At 42.8% G+C, this 26348-nt stretch overlaps 1 protein-coding gene across 4 annotated transcripts in view; it reads right to left on the reverse strand.

Moving 5' to 3' along the window:
- LOC108259843 (spectrin beta chain, non-erythrocytic 1) overlaps nucleotides 1–24499 on the reverse strand; it is a 69912-nt gene extending 45413 nt beyond the window's left edge. For 2 of the 4 annotated variants that reach the window (XM_017459564.3, XM_017459562.3), the window contains exon 1: nucleotides 8980–9733. In XM_017459564.3, the coding sequence (XP_017315053.1) occupies nucleotides 8980–9085 (106 nt within the window). In that variant the 5' untranslated portion in view covers nucleotides 9086–9733. Of the gene's footprint in view, nucleotides 1–8979; nucleotides 9734–11629; nucleotides 11797–24276 lie in introns of those variants that run through there. The other 2 variants (XM_017459561.3, XM_017459563.3) reach the window with 2 other exon arrangements.
- Between the last annotated feature and the right edge of the window lie 1849 nt (nucleotides 24500–26348).

The raw sequence follows: 26348 nt of genomic DNA on the forward strand, positions 1-26348 counted from the left end.
GTTTTGTCTTGCTGCCATCACAAAATAAAAATGTTTAAACCATAAGTAACGTAGTCACGGAGGGTGTATATATTTTTCCACACTACATGAAGTTTGGGGATCCTTATAGACTGTGGAACAGAAATGTACTCAGTGTCTCCGCCGTTTTATTTCATATTGGAGTACGACCATTTTTCTTTTTTACCATTAAGGATGAAACACTTGTTTCTTTTAAAACGTCGTCTTTAAATGTTTTTCTATCTCCTAACTAAACCCTCCGACTTAAGACAGGATCTTTGGAGCTGTTGACGCCCTGCTCAGGGTTAAACAACAACGTATTTACATTACCTTCATTAATAAATTGTCAAACTAACCTCTTGGTTTTTAAAAAAATAAAAAAATTTTGGAGCAAAAGTCAGGTCCTCTCTCATTTCAACAGGTCCTCTTGTTGGTGAATACACAGCAATCTTCTAAGGGTATTAGGATTTCTCCGAGCAGACATTGTAACAGATTGTTGCAGAGTTTCTTCTGTGTTTTAACTACGACGTCTTAACCACTATTTTAACACTGAGACACACGACTCCCTTTAATTCGTTAACAAACACATTTGTAAGAATTCTGGTCAGCAAAAGAACACCTGTGTCTCTCTCTCTCACACCCACCCCCGCACACCCACATGGTCACCAGAGGTCATAAATGTACTGCTGGGACACGGGATGTCAAAGCATAGACGAAAACTTATGTATTTAGCGATAGTTCTGTGTAAGTATCCTCGTTGGCGGACCATTTTCTGAAATCTCGTTTATAGTTTAAACAAAATGCACGACTCTTTTAAAACACCGTCTTTAAATGTTTTTCTGCCTCCTAACCCTTGAAGGACTGTAGAAATGTTTTACACATCACAGTGTTTTTCTCAACAACGTAGCCAATAAACAGTTCAATTATTTCACAAACCTCAGTCTGTTCATTTCTTGACAGAAGGATTACACATAGATCATACATATAGGGAGCTACACATGCATAACATGTCCAAAATTCTAATACATCTACCACATTCAGTCACCAGGTCTAGTATTTTCTGATAGATTAGTTACACAAACTGATAATTACCACAGAAGTAATTTCAGAAACAAAGATTCACTTAAACCACAAATGTACACATTGGTAGGGATCGTTAAACCCTAAAACACACGACTCGTCCCTTGATTCATTAACATAAACACACTGTAAGCAGTCTGGTCAGCAAACCCCCAGGAAACACTCGACTCTCTCTCTCTAACACACCCACACACACGCACGCACACCCCCCACACCCACTACGACGTCTTAACCACTATTTTAACACTGAGACACACGACTCCCTTTAATTCGTTAACAAACACATTTGTAAGAATTCTGGTCAGCAAAACCCCCGAAAGAACACCTGTGTCTCTCTCTCTCACACCCACCCCCCGCACACCCACATGGTCATCAGAGGTCATAAATGTACTGCTGGGACATGGGATGTCAAAGCATAGACGAAAGCTTATGTATTTAGCGACAGTTCTGTGTAAGTATCCTCGTTGGCGGACCATTTTCTGAAATCTTGTTTATAGTTTAAACAAAATGCACGACTCTTTTAAAACACCGTCTTTAAAAAAAGGTTTTTTCACCCTTAAAATAACCTGGTTAGCAGGTAGGATATGTAATACATATTTTCATTTTCTTCAGACATATTGTCACTTCAGTCTCCACAACGAATAACACCGATGGTTTTGACCTTTCTTTCAGTAAAAGAGAACAACGATATCATACAGCCTTGAAGGACTGTAGAAATGTTTTACACATCACAGTGTTTTTCTCAACAACGTAGCCAATAAACAGTTCAATTATTTCACAAACCTCAGTCTGCTCATTTCTTGACAGAAGGATTACACATAGATCATACACATAGGGAGCTACACATGCATAACATGTCCAAAATTCTAATACATCTACCACATTCAGTCACCAGGTCTAGTATTTTCTGATAGATTAGTTACACAAACTGATATTTACCACAGAAGTAATTTCAGAAACAAAGATTCACTTAAACCATAAATGTACACATTGGTAGGGATCGTTAAACCCTAAAACACACGACTCGTACCTTGATTCATTAACATAAACACACTGTAAGCAGTCTGGTCAGCAAACCCCCAGGAAACACTCGACTCTCTCTCTCTCTCTCTCTCTCTCTCTAACACACCCACACACACGCACGCACACCCCCCCACACCCACATACACACACACACCTCAGATGTGTAGGACACTGTGTATAGGCCTACAAGACATTCCCCGGAAATTGTGTCTTCTAGTTTAAACAAAACTCTCGATTCTTTTAAGCAGCATTTTACATCCTAAAGGGTTAGGTTTAGAAGGCATGTAATACGCGCGTTTCTTATAAAACACCGTCTTTAAAACGTTTACCTCCTAAAGGGACCTATTTAGAAGGTATGTAAAAAGTTTTTTTTAATTATTTTTTCTTTTTTACATTTCTTCGGGTATATCAATGTTTTAGAGTATTTATTTCAGTAAAGTTTTATTCAAAGTCATGTCATTTTCTCAAAAAGTGCAATCAATAAAGTTGAATTTATTTCACAAGCTTACATTCTGCTCATTTATGTTCACATTCAACCATCGTGTATTTTCTAACAGCGGAGCTATACAAAACAAACCCCCACAATCTAAATTTAATGTGTGGTTGCAAGATAAAAATTCTAATTTATTGAATTAATTAAATATTTAAAGTTGTACACATTATTTTGATGAGTGGTGTTGACATAATAATGTTGATAATTACATCAACTTAATATTGTGTGTAATTTCTGAATTAATTGATTTAAAACAAAATTTATGTTGTAGTACATTTACATTTATTCATTTAACAGAGTGTTAGAGGACCTGTAGACTGAACAAATACTAAGTACATTACAATGTGATTATCATTTCACTTACCATTAAATTCTACTAAAGCAATGAATTTGGGGCATGTTCTCAGTTGCGATATGACCGATAGTGGACTCGTGTATAGGCTACACCGGCTAATACATTTGATGGACTATTTTGCACTAGTACACGTAGCTAATGCTAGTCATATTTAGCAGTGTCATTTGAATATCCACTCTTTAGTTTACCGTAGCAGTGGAAAAGAAGGAAAAAGTTTCATTTGACAAATCTGTTCATCTAGAGAGGGCTTTTCAATTGTGCTATAGGAAAGATAAGCATGATTACATTTCTGCTTATTCATGTAAACCTCAACTACATTGTGTATTTTCTATCAGCGGAGCTATACAAAACAAACCCCCACAATCTAAATTTAATGTGTGGTTGCAAGATAAAAATTCTAATTTATTGAATTAATTAAATATTTAAAGTTGTACACATTATTTTGATGAGTGGTGTTGACATAAAAATGTTGATAATTACATCAACTTAATATTGTGTGTAATTTCTGAATTAATTGATTTAAAACAAAATTTACGTTGTAGTACATTTACATTTATTCATTTAACAGAGTGTTAGAGGACCTGTAGACTGAACAAATACTAAGTACATTACAATGTGATTATCATTTCACTTACCATTAAATTCTACTAAAGCAATGAATTTGGGTCATGTTCTCAGTTGCGATATGACCGATAGTGGACTCGTGTATAGGCTACACCGGCTAATACGTTTGATGGACTATTTTGCACTAGTACACGTAGCTAATGCTAGTCATATTTAGCAGTGTCATTTGAATATCCACTCTTTAGTTTACCGTAGCAGTGGAAAAGAAGGAAAAAGTTTCATTTGACAAATCTGTTCATCTAGAGAGGGCTTTTCAATTGTGCTATAGGAAAGATAAGCATGATTACATTTCTGCTTATTCATGTAAACCTCAACTACACTGTGTAATCTAATTTCATGTATTGATACATTTTTTATTTTATTTTTTAAAATCTTTTGTCATTCGCACACGTAGCCTTCTAGCTCCACAGCCTTTGGACTGTGGATAGTTCTATGAGAGATAAAAGTAGTAGACACAGAGTGTTTATTTTTTGTCTATACTGCTCATTTCATTCAGTGCTTTAACGTCTATAAATCCTGCAGAGATGTTACGTATGAGATTTGTAATGTAAATCACGCTGGATTTTACTTACTATTGTTATAAAACTTAAAGGCAGTCATTTTTCCTGGTTTAAAAGACTGCATTCTACTGCCGACAATCTAAATGGAGAAACATAATTTTAAAAATGATTGTCAACTTAACAACTTGTGCTCATACTTATGGTAATTTAGTACATAACACTTAAATTCCTTTTAAATAATGTGAAAATAAAGTGCGTTTGTGTGCGTCATATTTTTGTTTGGATGTGGGATACACATGGCCGTACCAGGTATGGTCACGATTTGGATGTGAACCAGATTTTAAAAAACTATATATATTCTTATGACCTACCACAGAGAGCTTCATATTCTATGTGAAGAGGAAAATCATGACTATGCAACTTTTGTCTCTGTGGGGAGGGGTTGGGGAGGGGTTGGGGTGGGGTGGGGTGGGGTGGTGGGGAACAAATGGTCGTACCAGGTATGGTCACGATTTGGATGTGAACCAGATTTAACAAAACTATATATATTCTTATGACCTACCACAGAGAGCTTCATATTCTATGTGAAGAGGAAAAACATGACTATGCAACTTTTGTGTGTGTGTGTGTGGGGGGAGACGACAAATGGTCGTACCAGGTATGGTCACGATTTGGATGTGAACCAGATTTAACAAAACTATATATATTTTTATGTCCTACCACAGAGAGCTTCATATTCTATGTGAAAAGATGTACCAGGTGTGCGCAACGTGTGGGGCGGAAAAACACACATGGCAGCACCATATATGGTCACGAATGGATGTGATCCAGATTTAACATAACTATTCATATTTTTATGATCATGACCTTTGATCTAGATATAGAGAGTTAGAATGTGCATCTTTTTGACCTTTGACCTATACCTGTCAAAACTAGGGTTACAATATATACAAACTATCTTCTCTCTGCCGTTGCTTCCCGGATTCTTCCTTATTTACTTGTACTCGTTAACGTTAACTCCGAGGCAGACTGAAGGTATGTGAGAAATCTTCGACTGGTGCCATGATGCAACCCCAGAAACCATTACTGCTATTACCACATGTTCGCCTGAACGTCCGAGCAACCCGGTGTGATCGCGAACAAAAGGTGTGATGACAAGTTAGTGATCGTGGATTGATTATAAACTTAAAATTACAAAATGCCGAGTGTAGGAGATTGCTGTAAAATTCGTAGGAATAGTTCCTCGCTTGGCCTCGGCTGCGGTTTCGACTTTACTCAACGCCACCGAGAGCTTAATCCTACACTTGTGATTAATACATTAAAAAGTTGCGAGATCTGAAATTACAGGTGTATGATGACTAAGAAAACCGCCCCAACAGTACCATTAGCTGCTACGTCTACGGTACAGGGGCGATTACATTTACACGCTTACTTATGGGGAAAAAAAAGTTTCTCTATCCAAGTACACCCACTGTTGGGAAGTAATTCATTTCAGAAAACTGTAGTGAACTCTATAGAAATAAGAGCTTATTTTACATAGTTTTTAAACGTACAGAATCGCCTTCAGAGAGCGTTTTCTCCTCGATTTACTGTAAAGCCATTAAGAAACTCGTTTTTTTTGTTGTTTTTGTTTTTTTAGACTTGACTGCATCGTGTCTTTCAGAACAGTACAGATTGTGTCTTTTACCCTAAATTTCCAAGTTCAATCATGCAAAATTTCTGCAGCAGCGGGAATTCAGACGAGTTTCCGCATGGGTGTCGTTGAGTACGCGCCGTCCTCTTTAAAATAAATAAATAAATAAATAAAATTGCGAGTCTGTAATCGCGAACGCGTAAAACAGCTGACGGAGAGGAGCGATGAGGCGAACTGGCAAGAAAACTGGAACCGATGTCTGACCAGAACGAGTAAACTCTTGGGGATTTGCAGTTTGGTAATATCTGTCTGGCGCAAACTTTGTGTGCGTGTGTGCATGAGTATTTAACGTTTTGCGAGGACGAAAAAAAAAAACGAACGGATGTCCTTGTAACGATGGGATAGTGTCAAATGTGCTCGTAATAACCCGGTCCTCGTGAAAAATGTCAGTGGTTTTACAGCTTTTATATGAAAAACTAAAAAGAGGCTAAGGTTAAGTTGGAATTAATTCGCTAATGGAAGGTCCTCACAAAGACAAAAACACGAGTCTGTGTGTGTGTGTGTGTGTGTGTGTGTGTGTGTGTGTGTCATTGCCACTCTTTCCCTGCAGACACAGCAGATGGAACGATGAAAAATGTACTACGTGAGTCTTTATCCAACCCTTAGCACACAAACAAGATAATCGCACTTTCCATGACCTCTAACACACACAGCTGAAGTACGGAGTGTGTCACCGCTGGTATGTTACTCAAATTGATGCATCTTTCAACACATTACGGACTCTTCCTTTCAACTGACCTCAAACTCTGACACAAATGCGTGTCTGAAAACTTGCTATACTTATAAGGACCTGGTGTCTTACAAAGAGGCTCCCCACCTTTTTCCCTTTCAGAAAGTCCCCACAACTCTGCATTTGTTCGACTGTGTCAGTGTTTTTAAAAAGGTTTCATTTCACAGACTCCCTCTTGGTCGAAAGCAAGGGTAGTGTTTAGGGGGATTTTGTTACCACGTCGTTGGAGGCGATGTAAGACCTCACAGGTTTTGTAATTCAACGCTGCCTGTGTGGGGGAGCGTAAACACCTTGGCTGGCATTGCTGTAATTGTGGGGACCTTGCAAGGCCTTGTTTGCTGGCCATCACAATTTGCGTATTCTTTCCAGTAAAATAAAAAAGATTTTAAAAATGTGATGTTGCTCTAATTTTTAACAAGACCGTCAGGTCCTTATTTTTCTTTTCCTTTTAACCCGGAAAACGTTTTTCGCAACGTTTTATCTGCGCCGTCGCTGTAACCTCAGCCGTCTTCAAACCTGTCGAACTGGTGCCTAGAAGTTCTGATAACGTTCTCCCTTTGCTGCGAGGTATAGCAGTGCGTACCGAGTGTGTACTAGTGTGTGAACCCTCATAACACTGCACACAAATACACACCCCAACATCATTTAAACAGTAAAGTATGCAAAGCATTTAGGGTGTGAGTGATCGCAGTGTTAGTCAGCTCTTTTGAACAAAAACCGCCATGCAGGTTCTGCGTGTTAACTAAATGCATACTGATAACTACAGTTCTTATCCAACTACCCGTACTTCTTTGTAATTCGATCCCCGAATAAGTAAGATCTAAAAAGCATGTACACACACACACCCACACACACACACACACGGCATCTTTCTGCTTTATGCCTGCCTTTTTTTGTGCTGTTGAGAAAGATCTGGGGCAACAGGCCTGCGGTAAAACCTAAAATATCTGAAACAAGGCCACATTCAACACACACACACGCACACACACAGAGAGAGTAAAGGGGCGTGACCTTATATAGGTCACCTTCCCTCTCTCAATCTTTACACACCCCAACATGAGCCAACACACACACACACACACACACACAACTACACACTGTTGCATCATCATAAGAGTCCAAACTCTTCACTATACTGTACAATGGTGTGCAGTAGAATGACAACTGGAACTAGATTAGCGAGGTGGGTGTGTGCTGCACCGCAGGTCGCACGCCTAAAGCGTCGAGAGGATACGAGGTATACGGGATATGGGCTCGACTGGTCGACTAGCGAAACCTTCGACCAGTGTAAGTTCCTGAGAACCTGTCGAGCGCCTAGGGCTTTAAAAAAGAAAAAAAGAAAAAAGCTTGGTTTCATTGACTGTGAAGGCGTCATATCCGAACGCTAGCTAAAGTTGATGACTAGCTTCTCTGACACGTGTATGTTGAGGACAGGTTTCATCGAATCTGAAGACGATGGCAGATTTCTTTGACTTCTGAGTGCAAGTTGTTTTGTTGTTGTTTTTTTTTAGAACTATGAGCACTAGATTCTTTGACAAGTCCAAGTTTCTTAGAGTGAAAGTGAAATGAATGAATTAATTAAATTAAACATGCAACACGTGCAAGTTTGTTGTTGAGTGCGACTTTCTGGGAATTTGACTTTGACCGGAGATCATTAGCTCGTTCGACTTTGACGAGCGCTGATTGCTTGAAATTCGACACGTGCTAGTTTCTTCCATGAGGGCTACTTTCCAAGCTGATGACCGCTAGATTCTACGATGAATGATCGTTTCTTAGACTTTGAATCCGATTACTGCTGGATTTTTTTTTTTTTTTTAAGACCTTGCGCTAGTTTGTTTGATGTCACTGAACATGATTGGGTTTTTTTTTTTTGTTTTTTTCAACTTGGATGCTAGTTTTAACAAGAGAAACTTTCTTTAAATGAGAGCTACGCTGCTGAAAGACAAACCGTAAAAACCGTCACAGAAATTCAAACGGTTTCCACTACAAATACCATTACAAACCATCAATTAACCATTAATACCATGAACAAAAGTTAAAAGGTGTTCTGTTGGTCCTTAAATGGTATCCACTAGACATAACATGCCAGCAATAGAAGGCAATGAATTACAATTAGAGACCCACAGGGACCATTAAAACCAATACAATTCCCATTATAACCTTTAAAACCCAATACAATTCCCATCATGACCATTAAAACCCAATTTAATTCCCATCGTGACCATTTAAACCCAATACAATTCCCATTATAACCATTAAAACCCAAAACAATTCCCATCGTGACCATTAAAACCCAATACAATTCCCATCGTGACCATTAAAACCCAATACAATTCCCATTGTTACCATTAAAACCCAATATAATTCCCATTATAATCATTAAAACCCAATACAATTACCATTATAACCATTACAAATTCTATGAGGGTTTCTATTGGTGGGTTTTTTTTTAATGTCTGTCAGTCAGTTTGTCTCATGCCTTACCTTGCAGCTGTTTGAAACGGCCCTCCAGGATGTTCGAATATTGCACCTGGTTGACGAAGGCAGCGGGAGAGAGACAAGGCTCCCTCTCCAACCGCCCGTAATCCATCTCTCTTTCTCGATTATTTCCCTCCTTTCGCACGTGCAGTCGCTCACTAACTAACTTGCTCCCGATACGAATAACCAGATCCGTTAGAAGCCAGCGAGGGTTCAGGACATGCTAGGACTTGGCCAGCCAGCTGCCAACTGAAAAACTTTCCAAGTTAAGTTCCCAACAAATAAAAAGTCCAGGTTTAGAGAGTTTAGAAATGGTGCGCAGGTTCGCGTGACACGTCCACAGGTAGCAGCGCGCGCTGGAGTTTCACCCGAGTGCAACACGCCGCGCCACGCCGTCTCCGAAAAGAAAAGAAGAAAAAAAACCAACCCACAAACACTCTGCTCTTCTCTAATTTCCTTTCTTCAGCATAAAACCCAGAGGAGGATCAAATGAGCTCAAAAGGGACAAAGAAAGAACGGACTGTTCCTCTGTACTTCACCTCCTTCGCTCGTTCCTCCTGTACAGACCTGGATACTCTGCTTTCTTCTCTCCTGAGCAAAGTGCAAAGCTTCTGCCTTCCCTCCAAAATGAGGGGTGAGCGCGCGTGCGCGTTTTTGCGTACACACTCACACCTTGTCTGAGCTAGCCGCGGTGGGCTGCATAAGTAAACAAAGCGTTCTGCTCTCTCCCTCTTTCTGAGAACACTGTCTCTCTCTCTCTCTCTCTCTCTGAATTTGCATAAGGTGTGTGGGGTGGAGTAATAAAGAGAGCGAGCGAGGGAGAGAGTGAGCGAGCGAGGGAGGGAGGGAGGGAGGGGAGGGGGAGGGTGTGGACTTGTGGGTTAAACCATCTCCTAAAGGTGTAGGAGGGGAACAGAAGCCGGATTAGTCCACTGGAATGGCATGGAGAGATGGAGATCTGAGAGAGAGAGAGAGATAGAGAGATATCTTGAAAGTGTTATTTCCCCCTCCCTCTGTCTTTGGCGTGTGGAACAGAAAGAAGTCGTTAAGACAGGAAGGAAGTACTTGAGAAAGATGCCTCTTCCTGTATGCGTGGTACCATCATTATAGGAAATGGCACCCAAACACAAGCAACCATCTCAGCAGGGTGTGTGTGTGTGTGTGTGTGTGTGTGTGTGTGTGTATATGTGTATATATATATATATATATATATATATATATATATATATATATATGATTTTGCATGGCTGAGAGAAATAAATCATCACACTGGACTCACGACTCACTCAAGACACCCCCCCCAACACACACTCTCCTTCCTTGGTTCCATTTTCCAAAATATACTTGAATACATAACTTAAACCGCATCGACCCCGATCGCCCAACACACTCCCATGTCACAGACGTTCCTCTGAGACTTGGATCCTCGGAAGCGGGAAGTCGGAGCTCGGAACATCGCCGTTCTAGACTTGACAAGCGAATACGTCGGAACGTTGACGTTTACTCTTTGATGCCGTCGAGTCCGGGTCACTCGCTGAACCCGAGACCGTCCCGAGCTCCCGATTAGGAAAAACCGAGGTCGCGTGCGGCGTGAACCGCGGCTTTTAGCTGTTGACTTGACGGGGACACGGTGAGGGCAGCTGCTTCCTGTTTTGGACACGCCACCTGACTCTAAAAAAACAATTATCGGTAATCTGTTTACGCGCGGGTTATAAACCGTGAAAGGGGGGGTGGGGGGGTGGGAGGGATTTGTTGATACATCTGATACGTATGAGATGGAGTCTAATAAAAACACGTTCATGAAAAATAATACAGGAAACGTCTATAAACTCCTCTCTGCAGTGTCAGGCGGTCGCGCCACATGACTTCAACACTTTGCAAAGCGTAAATGAACAAATAAAGAGGAGTATACAGAAGATCGTGTATTTCTTCAATCATTATACAAGAATAAGAATGATATTGGACTTGCACACACACGCGCACACACACACACACGAAGAGAGGAAAGAAAAAAAAACCCGACTACATCATGTCATTGACCCGCTAATCATTTGGTCGTGAGCGGTAATTGCAGTCACCTGCGATTTCTCAACCCGAGCACATCGCCACGTTTTATTTGCAGAACTGAAACTGAGAAGATGAAAAAGGAGGAGAGCAGGGCAGAGTTATATGAGAAAGAAATGGGGGGGATGAGAGACACGGCATGGGGGGGGGGGGGGGGGGGGGGGCGCAGAGAGAAAGAGAGACAGAGTGTGTGAACTGGAGTGTGTGAGAGAACCCTGAGGGGAGATTCTGTAACAGTCAATGTGCTGAAAAATGTGCACATCATGTCCCCACTTGTCAGGACAAGACAGGATATATTTCACACACTCGCTGCTGGCTCATTCGGACACACACACACACACACACACACACACACACACACACAATTCTTGATGTCAGTCCTCTGGTTTGGTCAGGTCATGTAACATTTTCCGTTTTTTCCTCTGTGTTTAGATATATAGGATCGCAAGATTATCTAAAGGTGTGTGCATGTGTGTGTGTGAGCCTGCACTGTTGCCTAACCCATTGCTTCCCTCTGCTGGACGCAAACACACATTGCATCATGTTCAGACAGACCTCTGACTCTTTCTCACTCTCTCACACACGTCGTTACCTGCGAGGGCTTTGATGCGCGAGCGCTCGAACAGGCGCGCTGAGCTGTTCTCGTTGTCCCACTCGGCCTCGGCCGCCAGCTCCCAGCGGTTGTTGATGTCGTTGTACTGCTGCTGGATCTCCACGCTGTCGAAATCCGTCGGCGATATCGCGCTCATGGTGACCACCCTGGCAACAAGACGGAGAGGGGGAGGGGATCATAATGAACGATTAAAATTGGGCAGGGTGAGGTAATAACTAGCAGTGGAGGGGGTGAAGTTGCTAATACACGAGGAAAATAGGGTGCGTTTAGGTAAGTGGTAGAGATGGAGGCGGAGGGGTTAATAACCAGATGAAAGGGGGTGGAGTAAGAAATAGGTAGAGATGGAGGGGGTGGAGTAAATAACCAAATGAAAGTGGGGTGGAGTTACATAACAGGTAGAGATGAAGGGGGAGGGGTTAATAACCAAATGAAATGGGGTGGAGTTAGGTAATAGGTAGAGATGAAGGGGGAGGGGCTAATAAACAGTTAATAAGACGAGAAGAGCGGTGGGTTAATAATGTAGTAGTGAAGAAGGGGGAGGGGTTCGTAGTAAGAAGGGAAATGGGCGTGTGTAATAATAATAATAATAATAATAATAATAATAATAATAATAATAATAATACGAGAGAAATAGAGGGAAATGAATGAAGGAGAGTGGGCGGGGCTTTATAATGAGAGCCTGAAAGAGAGTATGTAGGTAAAAGCTAGGCTATCGACTCCTTAAACCCATTCCTCACAGCCACTAGTTTCTTAAAATTGATTCCCCCTCCCCCGGTGCCTACCCACAATGCCACACTGCCCGTCAGGAACGCTGGGATTCCATCGGGAATAGAGGAATTCCCAGCTGAAGAGATCCGAACTCGTTAATATTTCAACACGCCGAGCCTTAAAAGCACCCGAGGGGCACGGGCGGGCAACACACACACACACACACACACAAACACACACACGAGCCTTTGTGAGTATTTAATAATAGGACGCTGTAGAGACAGAAAGTTATCGCCATATAATGGCTACTTATAAAATAAATAAAAAGATCTCGATTGGCTTCACACGTCTCGCAGGAAGCACGCGCTCGGAGCAGGTCACGTGATCACCCGTGTTATAAACCGTTTGGATCAAAGAGCACGACGAGAAAGCGGTAAGTTCTTTGACACGTCAGTATTCTGTGCGTTTAAAGCGGACCTACAGAACGTTCAGTGAGCTGGCGACGGGATTCCAGGAGGCGGGGCTACGCGTATATGAGCGTGAATGGGAAAATGGAGTGGAGGTAAAACACTAATACACACACACAGGGTACACAATGGCAGCTAGAGCATGGAGCAGTAAATCAGTCCACACACACACACACACACACACACACACACACACACACACACTAATGACCCATTATACACCCAGTTTTAAAAGGTGACTCCAGATCAATGCTTTTTGTCTGGCCTGGATCAGCTGTGTCCTCTGGCCCAGGCTCTCTGGAGAATGTGCTTGCATTGTTTGTGTGTGCGTGTGTGTGTGTGTGCGTGTGTGTGCGCACAAGTCATGCATAAATTATGTGGGTGAAGGAGGAAGAAAGGGTTATTAAGGAGATGTGGAGTTCATGACAACCCTGAAGTGACTGATCTGTTATTTTGAATGATGGTTTGTTTATTTGTGTGTGTGTGTGTGTGTGTGTGTGTGTGTGAGAGAGAGAGTGTGTGAGAGTGTGTGTGTGTGTGTATATAAATTCCTCACCCTAGACACGTACTCTAATAAAAGAAGTAAAAAGGCTTTGTGGATTAGGGAAGAGATTGGAATAGAAAGCAGATTGTGAGCTATGTGATCTCAGGATATCTCTCTCTCTCTCTCTCACACACACACACACACACACACACACACACACTTCTCCAGTCGTAGTGTCAGGGCCCTGACACACAGCGTGGCGTCCGTCAGCGGTCAGACTCCAGTGAGTGGGCGGAGTTTCTGCAGTGTTCCACATCGATGTTCTGGCATCAGGGACACGGAGTCAGAGTTTATAGAATGAAGAGACTGAGCAAGACCTTTAAATCCCAAACACTTCAATCGGAAGTGTGTAGATTTACCACAATTACCACACTGTCCCCACTACCCCCACTGTCCCCACTACCCCGACTGTCCCCATTGTCCCCACTACCCCGACTGTCCCCATTGTCCCCACTACCCCGACTGTCCCCATTGTCCCCATTACCCCGACTGTCCCCATTGTCCCCATTACCCCCACCGTGTATATCATGTCCCTGGCTGGTGTTAAGAGCGCCGAAATCTGCATGGTGGCCAAAATATCGAAATATGTACCACATACACACACACACTCAGAATAACAGTGAGGACATGAGCCAGTACCTCAGTTAAACCACTCAACACAACACATCCACGCTAATGAAGCTGTAGCCATGACAACCATCATTTCCGGTCCCTGTGGGGGAAAAGGGATCTGACCATCATCCCTGTGTGTGTGTGTGTGTGTGTGTGTGTGTGTGTGTGTGTGTGTGTGTGTGTGTGTGTGTGAGTGTGTGAGAGAGAGAGAGAGAGAGAGAGAGAGAGAGAGAGAGAGAGAGAGAGAGAGAGAGATTATCATGGTCATGATCACCAGAACACAGCCTTAGTAAAATGTATTTCTGGACAAAAGGACACAAACACACACACACACACCCCAGACACCAGATGGGGCTTCCTTAACGGAAGGGAAAATAAAAACAGAGGGATCTCGCTCTCTCTCTCCCACACACAAAATATCCACCTGAGCCCCATCCGGAATCCTTGCATTCACTCTTATTGCCCTTTTACGGTGTCTTCTTAGGCATTATGTGGTTGTTAAACTGTTTTATGTCTTATTGCTGTTGCATTCGCATCTGTGTGTGTGTTTGTGTGTGTGTGTATAAACGCCCACATACAGTGCAGACGAGTTTATTGCCATCGTGTTGAGTGCACTACACTGCAATTTCAGCTTGAAGTAAAAACACACACATACACACACCCATGTGATTAAGGATGTGCACCGTGACCTCTTGCCCCCTCGACTCTGAGGACTTCCTCTAACAAGACAAAATATTTCACAATGACAACAAACCAACCGGTGTGTGTGTGTGTGTGTGTGTGTGTGTGTGTGTGTGTGTGTGTGCGCGTGTGTGCGTGTGTGCGTGTGTCTTTCTCTCTCAGATGAACCAAACAGAATTGAACAAAAATCAAACCAACTGCCTTCAGGGGGGGAACATACATATTCAGATATACACACACACACACACACACACACATACATACATACATACATACATACACACACACAATGCGTGTGCGTGCATGCATGCGTGTGTGTGTGTCTGTGTGCTATTGGTGATCAATCGGTGTAACTGCGAGTGAGTGGAGTGAATCAATACAGCTGATCAGTTAATCAGTGTGTTCCTGTCAAACACACAGTATCTCTCTCTCTCACACACACACACACACACACACACACCTCACATCTGCTGTGTTACACAAACATTGCACAGCTCCACCCTGTGGCGTTCTGGATATATTATATTCATCTCTCTTTCACTGTCTTTTTGTCTCTCCCTCATCTGTCGGCCTGTCTGTCTGTCTGTGTCTCCCCCCAGCCCCCCATATCACTCTCTCTCTCCCCCATCTCTCTCTCGCTCTATCCCCCCCATCTCGCTCTCTCGATCCCCCATCTCTCTCTCTCTTGCTCTATCCCCCATCTCTCTCTCTCTTGCTCTATCCCCCATCTCTCTCTCTCTTGCTCTATCCCCCATCTCTCTCTCTCTCTTGCTCTATCCCCCATCTCTCTCTCTCTCTTGCTCTATCCCCCATCTCTCTCTCTCTTGCTCTATCCCCCATCTCTCTCTCTCTTGCTCTATCCCCCATCTCTCTCTCTCTTGCTCTATCCCCCATCTCTCTCTCTCTTGCTCTATCCCCCATCTCTCTCTCTCTTGCTCTATCCCCCATCTCTCTCTCTCTCTCTCTCTCTATCCCCCATCTCACTCTCTCTTGATCCTCCCATCTCTCTCTCTCTCTCTCTATCCCCATCTCACTCTCTCTCTCGATCCTCCCATCTCTCTCTCTCTCTCTCGATCCTCCCATCTCTCTCTCTCTCTCTCTCTCGCTCGCTCTATCCCCCATCTCGCTCTCTCTCTATCCCCCCCCCATCTCTCTCCATCCCCCATCTCTCTCTCTGGGTGGGGGTGCAAAAACTTCTGCACTCAATACAACTAATGGAGGGGGAAGAAAAGAAAAGAAGAAGAAAAAAAAGAAAAAAAGTCAGCTGTTATAGATTTTAAAATAAATATCCTGAGTTCAAGTGTCATCTCCTTCATGAAACTCGATGCTGGCAGGACATCGCCGTGTATAAATCCGGGATTCAGATCCGGCTCGGGATCAATACCGGAGCCGAGAGGACTCGGGGGATCGGCGAGATTCCAGAGGTCTGACTCCAGCGCACGTAGGTTAGACTTCAGAAAAGACACCATCATCAGGACATACATCACTTACTAATTCTAACCATCCTAAGCCAAGGAACAAAATGAAAAAAAGAAAAGAAAAGAATTTTCACTCTACGACTCACGGTTCTCAAGACATGGGCGTAAATGTAAACATCGCCGCTACAGCGCCACCAAGAGGTGAAACTGGGTCGTTTCATTTGGCTGAGCTGAGATACTGTACCGAACTATAAAGTTTCACAGCGATATACAATTTGTTTCAGTGCAGGAAAAGTAAAATACATGTACGGATAAACATAGCTGTAAGCAGCGATCTGCGGGGTCCAAGCACTCCTTGCAAACACTGCCCCTAGTGGCCAGTCCTTACCAAGATAGATAAAACAATCAAGACACCTCGGATGAACATGGGTATACTCGACCGCTCTGAACGGGCTACTCTGAGAACTGGAATATTTCAGCTGGTGCGAGTTTTCCGTGTTATCCGACATACTCGACGTTAGGAAATTTTCAACCAAGGGACGTTTTCAGTCCTGACTTATTTATTTTGAATTCAATTTCATTAGAAGAGCAAGCATTCCATCACCGTTATGAGTACTGTACACAGTCAGAGACATTAGCCAGAGACTCTGGCCAACAGGAAGCCGTTTTATAAATATAACATCGCGATTTATTGTGAGAACTATCTAATATTACTCAGAAACGGCTCGTTCCCCGAGAGCCGTTTAAATAGTTCGTTTCACACCAAATGAACGAATTCCGAAGGCTAGCTGAGATCCAGCGAGGTCTGACTGAAACGACCCGTCCGAGTCCGTTAAACTGCTGGTAATTGGTCTACAGAGGACATGGCCACCTCCAGACACCGATTCCCTCTCTTACAGGGGTCAAAGTTCACCGTTTATCAACCAACAAACGACGATACATGGAGCAAAGCCAGATCCTAGACAGCCTTTTATTGCAATACGGTGTTCCGAGACATCAAGACATGGTGATGTATATTCTTATTAAGCGTCATTTAAAAAACAAATCATTACAAACGGACTGGAAGCAGCTGTTACATGCGAAAATTGTGTCTCGGATTTTAGTGGGGTGGGTTTGGGGGGATATTTTATTTTTTTTAAACCCGAGGAGCTGTGGCGATTATGTAGAGAAGGTTTTTGAGAGAGAAGTGCTTAAGAAACAGAGCAGCACGGAGAGGAAGAGGTGGAGGAGGCGGAGGAGGCTATATATAGGCCAAATCCACACAGCACATCCAAAAACCAAGACTTAAACAAGCTCGCTATCCACCAACAGACGACCGACTGCCAACGCACACAATCTGGACCTCGCTCCAGTAGGACGACGTAAGGACCCCCCCCCCCCCCCCCAAAAAAAAAAAACAAACAAACAACACAACGGGAAGGTTCCAGATTTATAAAGAGGAAACAAGGATGGAGGACAGTTGTTTAAGATGCGAACTAGCTTCGGCGCATCAATTTTTTAACGAGTGTGATTAAGAACTAATGAAGCGAGTTGCATAATGTCCCGCTAAAAGCACAATTCTGATCCTTCGCTCCTGGCTACACTTACATGGCTTTCTGCTATCGACCGCAGATGAGCAGACACTTGTACGACGCTTGATCGATATAGAGGAGTACGAAGGTAAAAAAAAAAAAGCATCTGAATGCTAAGTAGGGTGACTACGGACGCATCGATACGGGCGTTGGTATTGCGTATCGATCCGATACCGCGCTCGGTTGTGCGTACTTTGTCGTGAGAATAAACAGCCGACAGGAGACGACGGCGATCTGGACGTATTGCACGCTTGACAATGGCCAAACGAACTGCAAACTCTTCACCGGGAAACTGTCGCTAGGAAGAACTACTACCTTTCTACAGTAAAAGTAACCTGAAAAAACCGTATCGGAGAGCACGAATGTTAAAAAAAAAAAAAAAGAGAGAAGAGAGAAACTGCTACGTGTGGCAGACAGAGAGAGAGAGAGAAAGTCACTTCAATTCCCCTTCCTCGCCAACGTCTACACGCTGCACATCACCGCACCTCGCGCTAGTTTTTAAAATGACGGTGCTCACCGTCACGCTCTCTATTAAACATCAGACTAACAGGAGAAACGAATACGAAGATAACGAATGAATAGTCGAGTCTTGAAACCCTTCGCACACTATATCGTAACGTTACAGTGTTCTGCTCAACAATACGTCGCGGTGAGTCATGAAAGTAAAAGGACCTCGGAGTAACTTGCTCTGAACACCACGAGTGCTTCTTTAAATGATTTCAACCTCCTCTTCTAATTCGACGGACGTATACACCGACTCGGACGGACGGACAGACTTGTACTCTGACTCGGACAGACAGGTGGCTGGTACTCTGACTCGGATGGATGGATGGATGCTCTGACTCGGATGGATGGATGGATGCTCTGACTCGGATGGATGGATGGATGCTCTGACTCGGATGGATGGATGGATGCTCTGACTCGGATGGATGGATGGATGCTCTGACTCGGATGGATGGATGGATGCTCTGACTCGGATGGATGGATGGATGCTCTGACTCGGATGGATGGATGGATGCTCTGACTCAGACTCGAAACCATTTTTCAAATATAGATATATTTGCAGCACGGAGGACCGGAAGAAACCGGACTTGATTTCCCAGAACTAACAAACCCACCCGCGTGTTTTGTGCGTCCTGCGTAAAGGACAGAACACGCAGGTAGATATTCCCTGGTGTTCTCCTCAAGGGTATAAATCACTGTACACACGTTACAAACGCAAAGCTCTTTGACACAAAACCAAAACGGGAGTGTGCTCAGCAGCTGCCTGTTTTCCAAAGCAGTAGGAGCCTGAGCACATTCTCAGAGAAACCAGATCTGCTGAGATGAACGCTGGGTGAGAAATCTGGAGAGAAGAACAGCTGGCTTCCGCGAGAGCATCGTTTAAAACGGCTCGTTTTAAAACACACTGACCGGCGAGTGCTCACAAACACGAACACTAAAATTAAAGAGACGCTAGCTGACAAGATAACTGTGCACACACACACACACACATACATACACGACAGGCGCAGTGTAATCACAGAGCAGAGCAACTGCACACTCACACTGTGATCTCAAACATGAGGAAAACTGAATACACTGCAACACACTGCGTTGTTTCAAACTATTACATAATAAGTATTACGATCACTCCATGCTGTATTAAAGCTAGGCAATATGATATAAATATAGTGATCAATTCTTCTGAATTGATCACTATTACGAGGATCCTGACGTCACGCGAGTAACGTCAGGATCCTTATAACAATTACAAGCTTTAATCGGATAAAGGTTACCGGTTGGTAATCGGTCAAGATTGACTGATTTAGTTCTAAATTGATACAATGTATCTTTGAAACGTTGAATCTTGAAAATGGTAGCAAATAAAATAAGTAAATAAACACTTTATTTAAAATACTGAATTGTTAAAGTTCTAAATTGTTTACATTTTGTACTGAAACTTTACAGGAGTGAAATGTACATTTTGTACAGAATCGTTAAAAGTTCTAAAACATTTTCACATTTTGTACGGATTCTCCACGTTCCAAAACATCTGAATTTTCTACCGAGTCGTTAAAACTGTAAGATGTTAAAATCGCAAAACACGGTGTGCTACATGAACTTAATTACTTTAGCTACACAGTTGTCCACTCACTCGTCTGGTTCCCTTAAGTCTGGATCATTGCACTCAACTAGCTAACTAGCTCGCCACGTGTTATTACGTTAGCTACCATTTTTTTTAGCCTGGTCAGTTAGGTCTATAGGAAACCAAAACATGAGACTAGCAGCACATTGGAGCTTTTATGTGCCTGGTGAGAAAGCCGCTTGTTTGTTGAACTTGCAAGATTTCAGAATGCAGTCTGCATCCATCCGACATTTTTCGCATACAAAGCTTTAAATGGAAACATTTGCTGTTGTTGCGTTGTGATAAAGATCAGCGCTGGGGTGGAATCTGATGGGAACAAAAGCAGCGCTTGCATCTGGGACGAGTGGGTTTAGCGACTGAGCTTGTCCTCGGCGCTCGCACAATGGGGATTAGGACGGTCAGCACTATTGGGGAGGGCTCGTGGTCCATCACATTCCACACACGTCCATCCGTCTACCTTTCTGTTCTGTTATCGCTCGGTTTCTGTTCAAGCGAACTGTACCTTTCCAAAAAGGTTAGCAAAGAAATCGAGAATCGTTCTGATTTAATTACGCACAGTCGTGTTGGACAGCAGGATGATATCAGCAGCATAGTTCCATGCAGTCGGTCATAAAGAAAGCGCACCCGCCTTCTCTGTTCCACCCGAGCCAAATTTAATGTCGTTCGCAAATTTATAAGTATCTCAGAGATCTGCAAGTGGGAGAGTTTCAAAGAGATGCAGCAGTAAAAACTACGGGGCTACGCGGAGTATTGCAGTCGAAGAACTAGTAGCCTTGCCATGGCGAACTCGTCAACCTAATTTGGATGGAGTGTTCAATGGCGCTTTTCATCAGGAGGAACCATGTCAGTTACCACACCACTACTAACCAGGCAGACACTTCAAGCCAGGATGCACCAGCCAAAACCTAACCAATCAGAAAGGGCACGCGGAACTAAACCCGTTCACGGCCAGCTCCGTTCTGCTGAGACACCCCGCCTTAATGCTTTTCAATTCAGCATTGACAGTCGATTCATTAAAAAGTCCTCGGGACACATGGCTGCCACTAAAAACGTAGATGCCACTGAAGACGTGGCTGCAATTAACCATTCGGTTTACATTAAAAACTTAGCTGCCATTAAAGACATGGCTGCCATTAAACACCTTACTTCCATTAAAAACTTAGCTACCAGTACAAATAAACGTAACTGCCAACCATTAAACACTTAGCTGCCTAAACAAACATGGCTGCCATTTAAAACTACCGGGATGAGGACCTGTTCCCTTTTGAGCCCGGTTCCTCTCAAGGTTTCTTCCTCGTGTCTTCTCGGGGAGGTTTCCCCTCTCCGCCGTCACCTCTAGCTTGTTCGTTATCGATCCGAAACCGTGCTTTTTACACGATTAGCCTCATAAGCGTTTGCCCGCTGAACTGTCGCCTGTTAATCGGGTTAAAACCAGAACGCCTTCTCACAAACAGGTAATGTTTCATTCGCGTTAGAATAATGACACGGACGTTTACGTAACATGAGGCCGATGTAATGAAAGTGACATCACTTCCTCACACGGTCCTCTACATACATTTGTTGTAAGAGAGAAAATGAGCCTAAAGGACGCCCACCGACGTCGGCCATACTGGTGGCGTTAAAAGCTAACATTTCCAGCAGCGTTGCTGTCGAACGCACTGTTCCTTTATATTTCATAAATATAGAAGCAGCTATAAATAGATTTACGCTCGCGGTGTTATCTTTCCGTGATAAGGTTTATATTTGGATGCGATTGCCCCTATTGATTACCCCACTGCCCCGAGCGGTGCAGTCTGATCCAGACCGCCATCTCATCCACGGCAGGATTCAACATACGCGTGTTTTATAAAAATACGTCTTTGTGGTTAATTAGCTTAACAGTACACTGAAGTCGTGAGAGAACTCGAATCATTTAGCTGAAGTAAGTTTATTCCAATAAAATATAAACCCCTTGACAAAAACACCCCACGTGTCAAAATTATTGGCACCCTGGCATTTAGTACAATATAACGGCACTGAGTCTTGTCCTGGAATGCTGGGTAAGATTAGAGCGCATCGATACACAACCTCTCCACATCCTCCTTCAGTTACAGCTTAGATCTCTCTCAGGCATGTCTTCAGAAGCTTTTTATTTAACTCATCGTTACCAAGGGTGCCAATAATTCTGGAGCATATTATATACAACGCTCAAAGTGGCATCTACAGTGTAAAGTACAGGCATGGGGTCTGGGATTGTCTCATTTGTGCTGGGAATCTAGAAAAATCCAGATGATATGGAGATAAATAAGTTCAACTGACAATGTTAATAAAGATGAGTTAAAATAAAGCATAATTTTTAGTAATCTGCTGGTCAGACAAATCTGTAATGAGTTTCTTGACTGTAGCCTTGCGTCGCTTTAACACCAGTCGGCTGTGTACGGCGTACGGTACGCGAGTTATCGCCGTCCTGATGCATCTCCATCCGTTATGTTGAAAGCAGCAACTGAACAACAGCAGCTAGTTCGGTAACAGCAGGTTTATTCTCGTTAATTAGCTACTCAATGCTAGTCTGGCATCATTTTTACGTCACGCCGGGTTTGTTTTCGTCCCGCAAAAACAGTAGCAAGCAACAAAACGACCACACACAATTACACCGATATTCGATCCGCCAATTTGACTCTGGCAGGTTTATTTTTTCTCAACAATTTAGTGACCTAGCGTTAGACAGACATCGGGTGTGTTGATACTCGCGTCCATATTTCGAAAGTACAATGCGAGTGGGTTCCGCCGCAGACCGATTTTATCCAAATGAAAAAAACCTTGCTAGTGGACACTAGCTCGGATTCACGAGCGCATGCAAAAACCAAGCATAATATTATTATTATTATTATTATTATTATTATTATTATTATTAAGTATTCGTCAACTAGTGGAAAACGATCCGAACCCAGCGATGCATTTCAGTCGACGCAAACACTCGAAGAAATACTGTGACAAAACCAAATACAAAAAAAAAAACTAGCTATAGTTACATTTTTTTAAATTAATTTTAACACGAACAACCACAGCTTCTTTGTTGCCATTCACGTACGTTTACGTAAATTGTTCATCTAAAGACAGCTCGTCGAGAAAGCAAAATAACTATATGTAGTATCTTTTCCACACAGACGAGAAAATAGAGAGATCGTCGTTTCCCCGTTTACCATCTCTGGACTGGCAACAAATAAAAATAAAAACTGACAACGAATGGACAGAGCAACATGCGTTTATTCTCGCCGAACGCTGTAAAGTGAAGGACCACGACGAGAGACAAACATTTCAAACTGTCGCACTTCCAGCCATAATCTAATCTAATCTGATCATTAACCGCTAAGGGTTAAAAGCTTTAGAATTTCATTCTCACTGACCTTTACAAACTGATATAAAATGGAGGTTGGATCACTCACCTCTCTCTCTCTCTCTCTCTCTCTCTCTCTCTCTCTCTCTCGCTGTCTCACTCCCTCTCTGTATAATGAATTCGTTATAGTGTGTGTGTGTGTCGTGATTATTATTTTTTTTTTTTTTAATTTTAAATAGCATGCGACACTGAACATAAGCATGAAGGTGAACACGAAGGAAACCTGAGGAGAACCTTAGGAGACTCTGGTGAGCATCAGCACCAGAATCAGGCACTAACCTGACAATAACCCTCATCCATCCTCGAAATCTGACTCTTCATTCCTTCAGAAAACACCGTCCCTGATTGGTCCTTCACATTTCAACTAGATTTCGTTATTTTCATTACTGAATTTTTATTTGACATTTTATTAGCTAGCTTGAAGGTGTTGCTAGCTTGACAACCTGAAGCTAAACCAGGATCATGAGGAGTTAAAACACACACACACAAAAAAAATAAAATAAAAAAAACCTATGAGAGGATGTGTTAAAAAACAAACAAAACAAAAAAAAACATACACAGTGTTGCACATTTATATATTTATTTTATGTTATTTTTGACACAAAAATGGTTTATAATTCATTAAAAAACGAATTGAAATAAAAGAATAACAATTCTTCGAATAAATCTGGTCTGGACGTGTGTGTGTGTGTGTGTGTGTGTGTGTGTGTGTGTGTGTGTTATGGATGTGCATATGAAGACAAAAGGCAAAACCCAGCATGGTGAGGTGGCCAGCGTTATAATGAAGACCTGGGCTCGATCCCAAACGGCTACCTGTTCCCTACCCAGGCGCACTATCCAGAAAGCGGAAGCTAAGGCGTTCTAGAACGCACGCAGCGCCCTATATGGTCAATAACACAGTCGTTTGGGATCCAGCCGCCGTGCTTTAACTGAGAGAGTGATGTAGCGTTTATCTTTCGAACGTTTTTTTATTTTATTTTTATAATTTATTATTTATTTAAAACGCCCTTACATTTAAAATAAATAAATAAATAAATAGCTTGTTAGCGTATACGCTAATTAGCTAGCTATTACAATAATGTTACAATGTTAAAATAAACAACAACAACAACAACACTCACCTTCGGTAAATATCTTCGTTTCTTACAGTCAGGCGAAGAAGTCGTCTTTTGGGGGGTTTGTTCGGGGTTTATTGTTTAACGGAATTAATTAACAAAACAAACAAACAAACAGCGTGTCCTCTTATTTTAGTAATAAAATCCCCCGGTGTTGGTGTTCATCGTTAAATCCGCATCCTTGAGCCGTGTGTGTGTGTGTGTGTGTGTGTCTCTCTCTCTGTCTCTCTCTCTTTTCCGAGCTGCCGAAGCAGCGCCAGGTTACGAAACATAAAAGCGATTCCGAATTCCGAAGCGATTACGAAACATAAAAGCGACAATAACGGACGTGGGTTTGTGACGTAAAATAAATAAATTCATTTAAAAAAATCGTTTATATATGTCGGGTTTTTTTTTCTTCCAAATCAGCATCACATCATCGCCTCGCTAGAGTCGTGTTTGTCTCGCGCGCAGGCGTTCCCGTTCACATCCCCTCTCCCGGTAAGAAGAAAGAATGAATGAACGGGTGCACGCGCCGTGGGGGAGGAGGAGAAAGAGGGGGCGGGGCTGGGGGGGAGGGGAATGGAGTGGAGGTGGGGGGTTAGTGTGTACCTACCCCCGCGCGAGAATTCTGTGTGAGGGACGCCATGGGCGAGAGCTAGATTCTCTCAGAACTCAGTATTTGGTGGGAAGAAAATAAGCCTTCATGAGGTTTGGTGAATATTTAATGTCGGCTGATGAAGGTGTGATAGGAAGGTGCCGACAATGCGATGAAAAAAAATTCCCCAGGAGGTAAAGGTACGAAGCGCAATGTTCGTCTTCTGCAAGTCGAGAGTTTCTCAGCTTTACGCAAATGACTCCTCGGACCAGTCGTCTGGTCTCGATACGATTGAGTCGTCTGGTCTCGATACGATTGAGTCGTCTGGTCTCGATACGATCGAGTAGTCTGGTCTCGATACATTTAAGTTGTCTGGTCTCGATACAATTAAGTCATCTAGTCTCGATATAATTGAGTCGACTGGTCTCGATATGATTGAGTCATCTGGTCTCGATATAATTTAGTCATCTAGTCTTGATACAATTGAGTCATCTGGTCTCGATACGATTGAGTCGTCTGGTCTCGAGACGATTGAGTCATCTGGTCTCGATATGATTGAGTCGTCTGGTCTCGAGACGATTGAGTCATCTGGTCTCGATACGATTGAGTCGTCTGGTCTCGAGACGATTGAGTCATCTGGTCTCGATATGATTGCGTCGTTTGGTCTTGATACGATTAAGTCATCTGGTTTCAATATGATTAAGTCGTCTGGTCTTGATACGTTTAAGTCGTCTGGTCTCGATATGATTGAGTCATCTGGTCTCAATATGATTAAGTCGTCTGGTCTCGATGCAATTAAGTCATCTAGTCTCGATACAATTGAGTCGTCTGGTCTCGATATGATTGAGTCGTCTGTTCTCGATACAATTAAGTCATCTAGTCTTGATACAATTGAGTCGTCTGGTCTCGAGACGATTGAGTCGTCTGGTCTCGATATGATTGCGTCGTCTGGTCTCGATACAATTGAGTCATCTGGTCTCGATACGATTGTCATCTAGTCTCGATACAATTGAGTCATCTGGTCTCGAGACGACTGAGTAGTCTGGTCTCGATACGATCGAGTAGTCTGGTCTCGATACGTTTAAGTTGTCTGGTCTCTATACAATTAAGTCATCTAGTCTCGATACAATTGAGTCGACTGGTCTCGATATGATTGAGTCATCTGGTCTCGATATAATTTAGTCATCAAGTCTTGATACAATTGAGTCATCTGGTCTCGATACGATTGAGTCGTCTGGTCTCGAGACGATTGAGTCATCTGGTCTCGATATGATTGAGTCGTCTGGTCTCGAGACGATTGAGTCATCTGGTCTCGATACGATTGAGTCGTCTGGTCTCGAGACGATTGAGTCATCTGGTCTCGATATGATTGCGTCGTTTGGTCTTGATACGATTAAGTCATCTGGTTTCAATATGATTAAGTCGTCTGGTCTCGATACGTTTAAGTCGTCTGGTCTCGATATGATTGAGTCATCTGGTCTCAATATGATTAAGTCGTCTG

Source organism: Ictalurus punctatus, chromosome 28, assembly GCF_001660625.3.
Source record: "Ictalurus punctatus breed USDA103 chromosome 28, Coco_2.0, whole genome shotgun sequence".
NCBI classification, from domain to species: domain Eukaryota; kingdom Metazoa; phylum Chordata; class Actinopteri; order Siluriformes; family Ictaluridae; genus Ictalurus; species Ictalurus punctatus.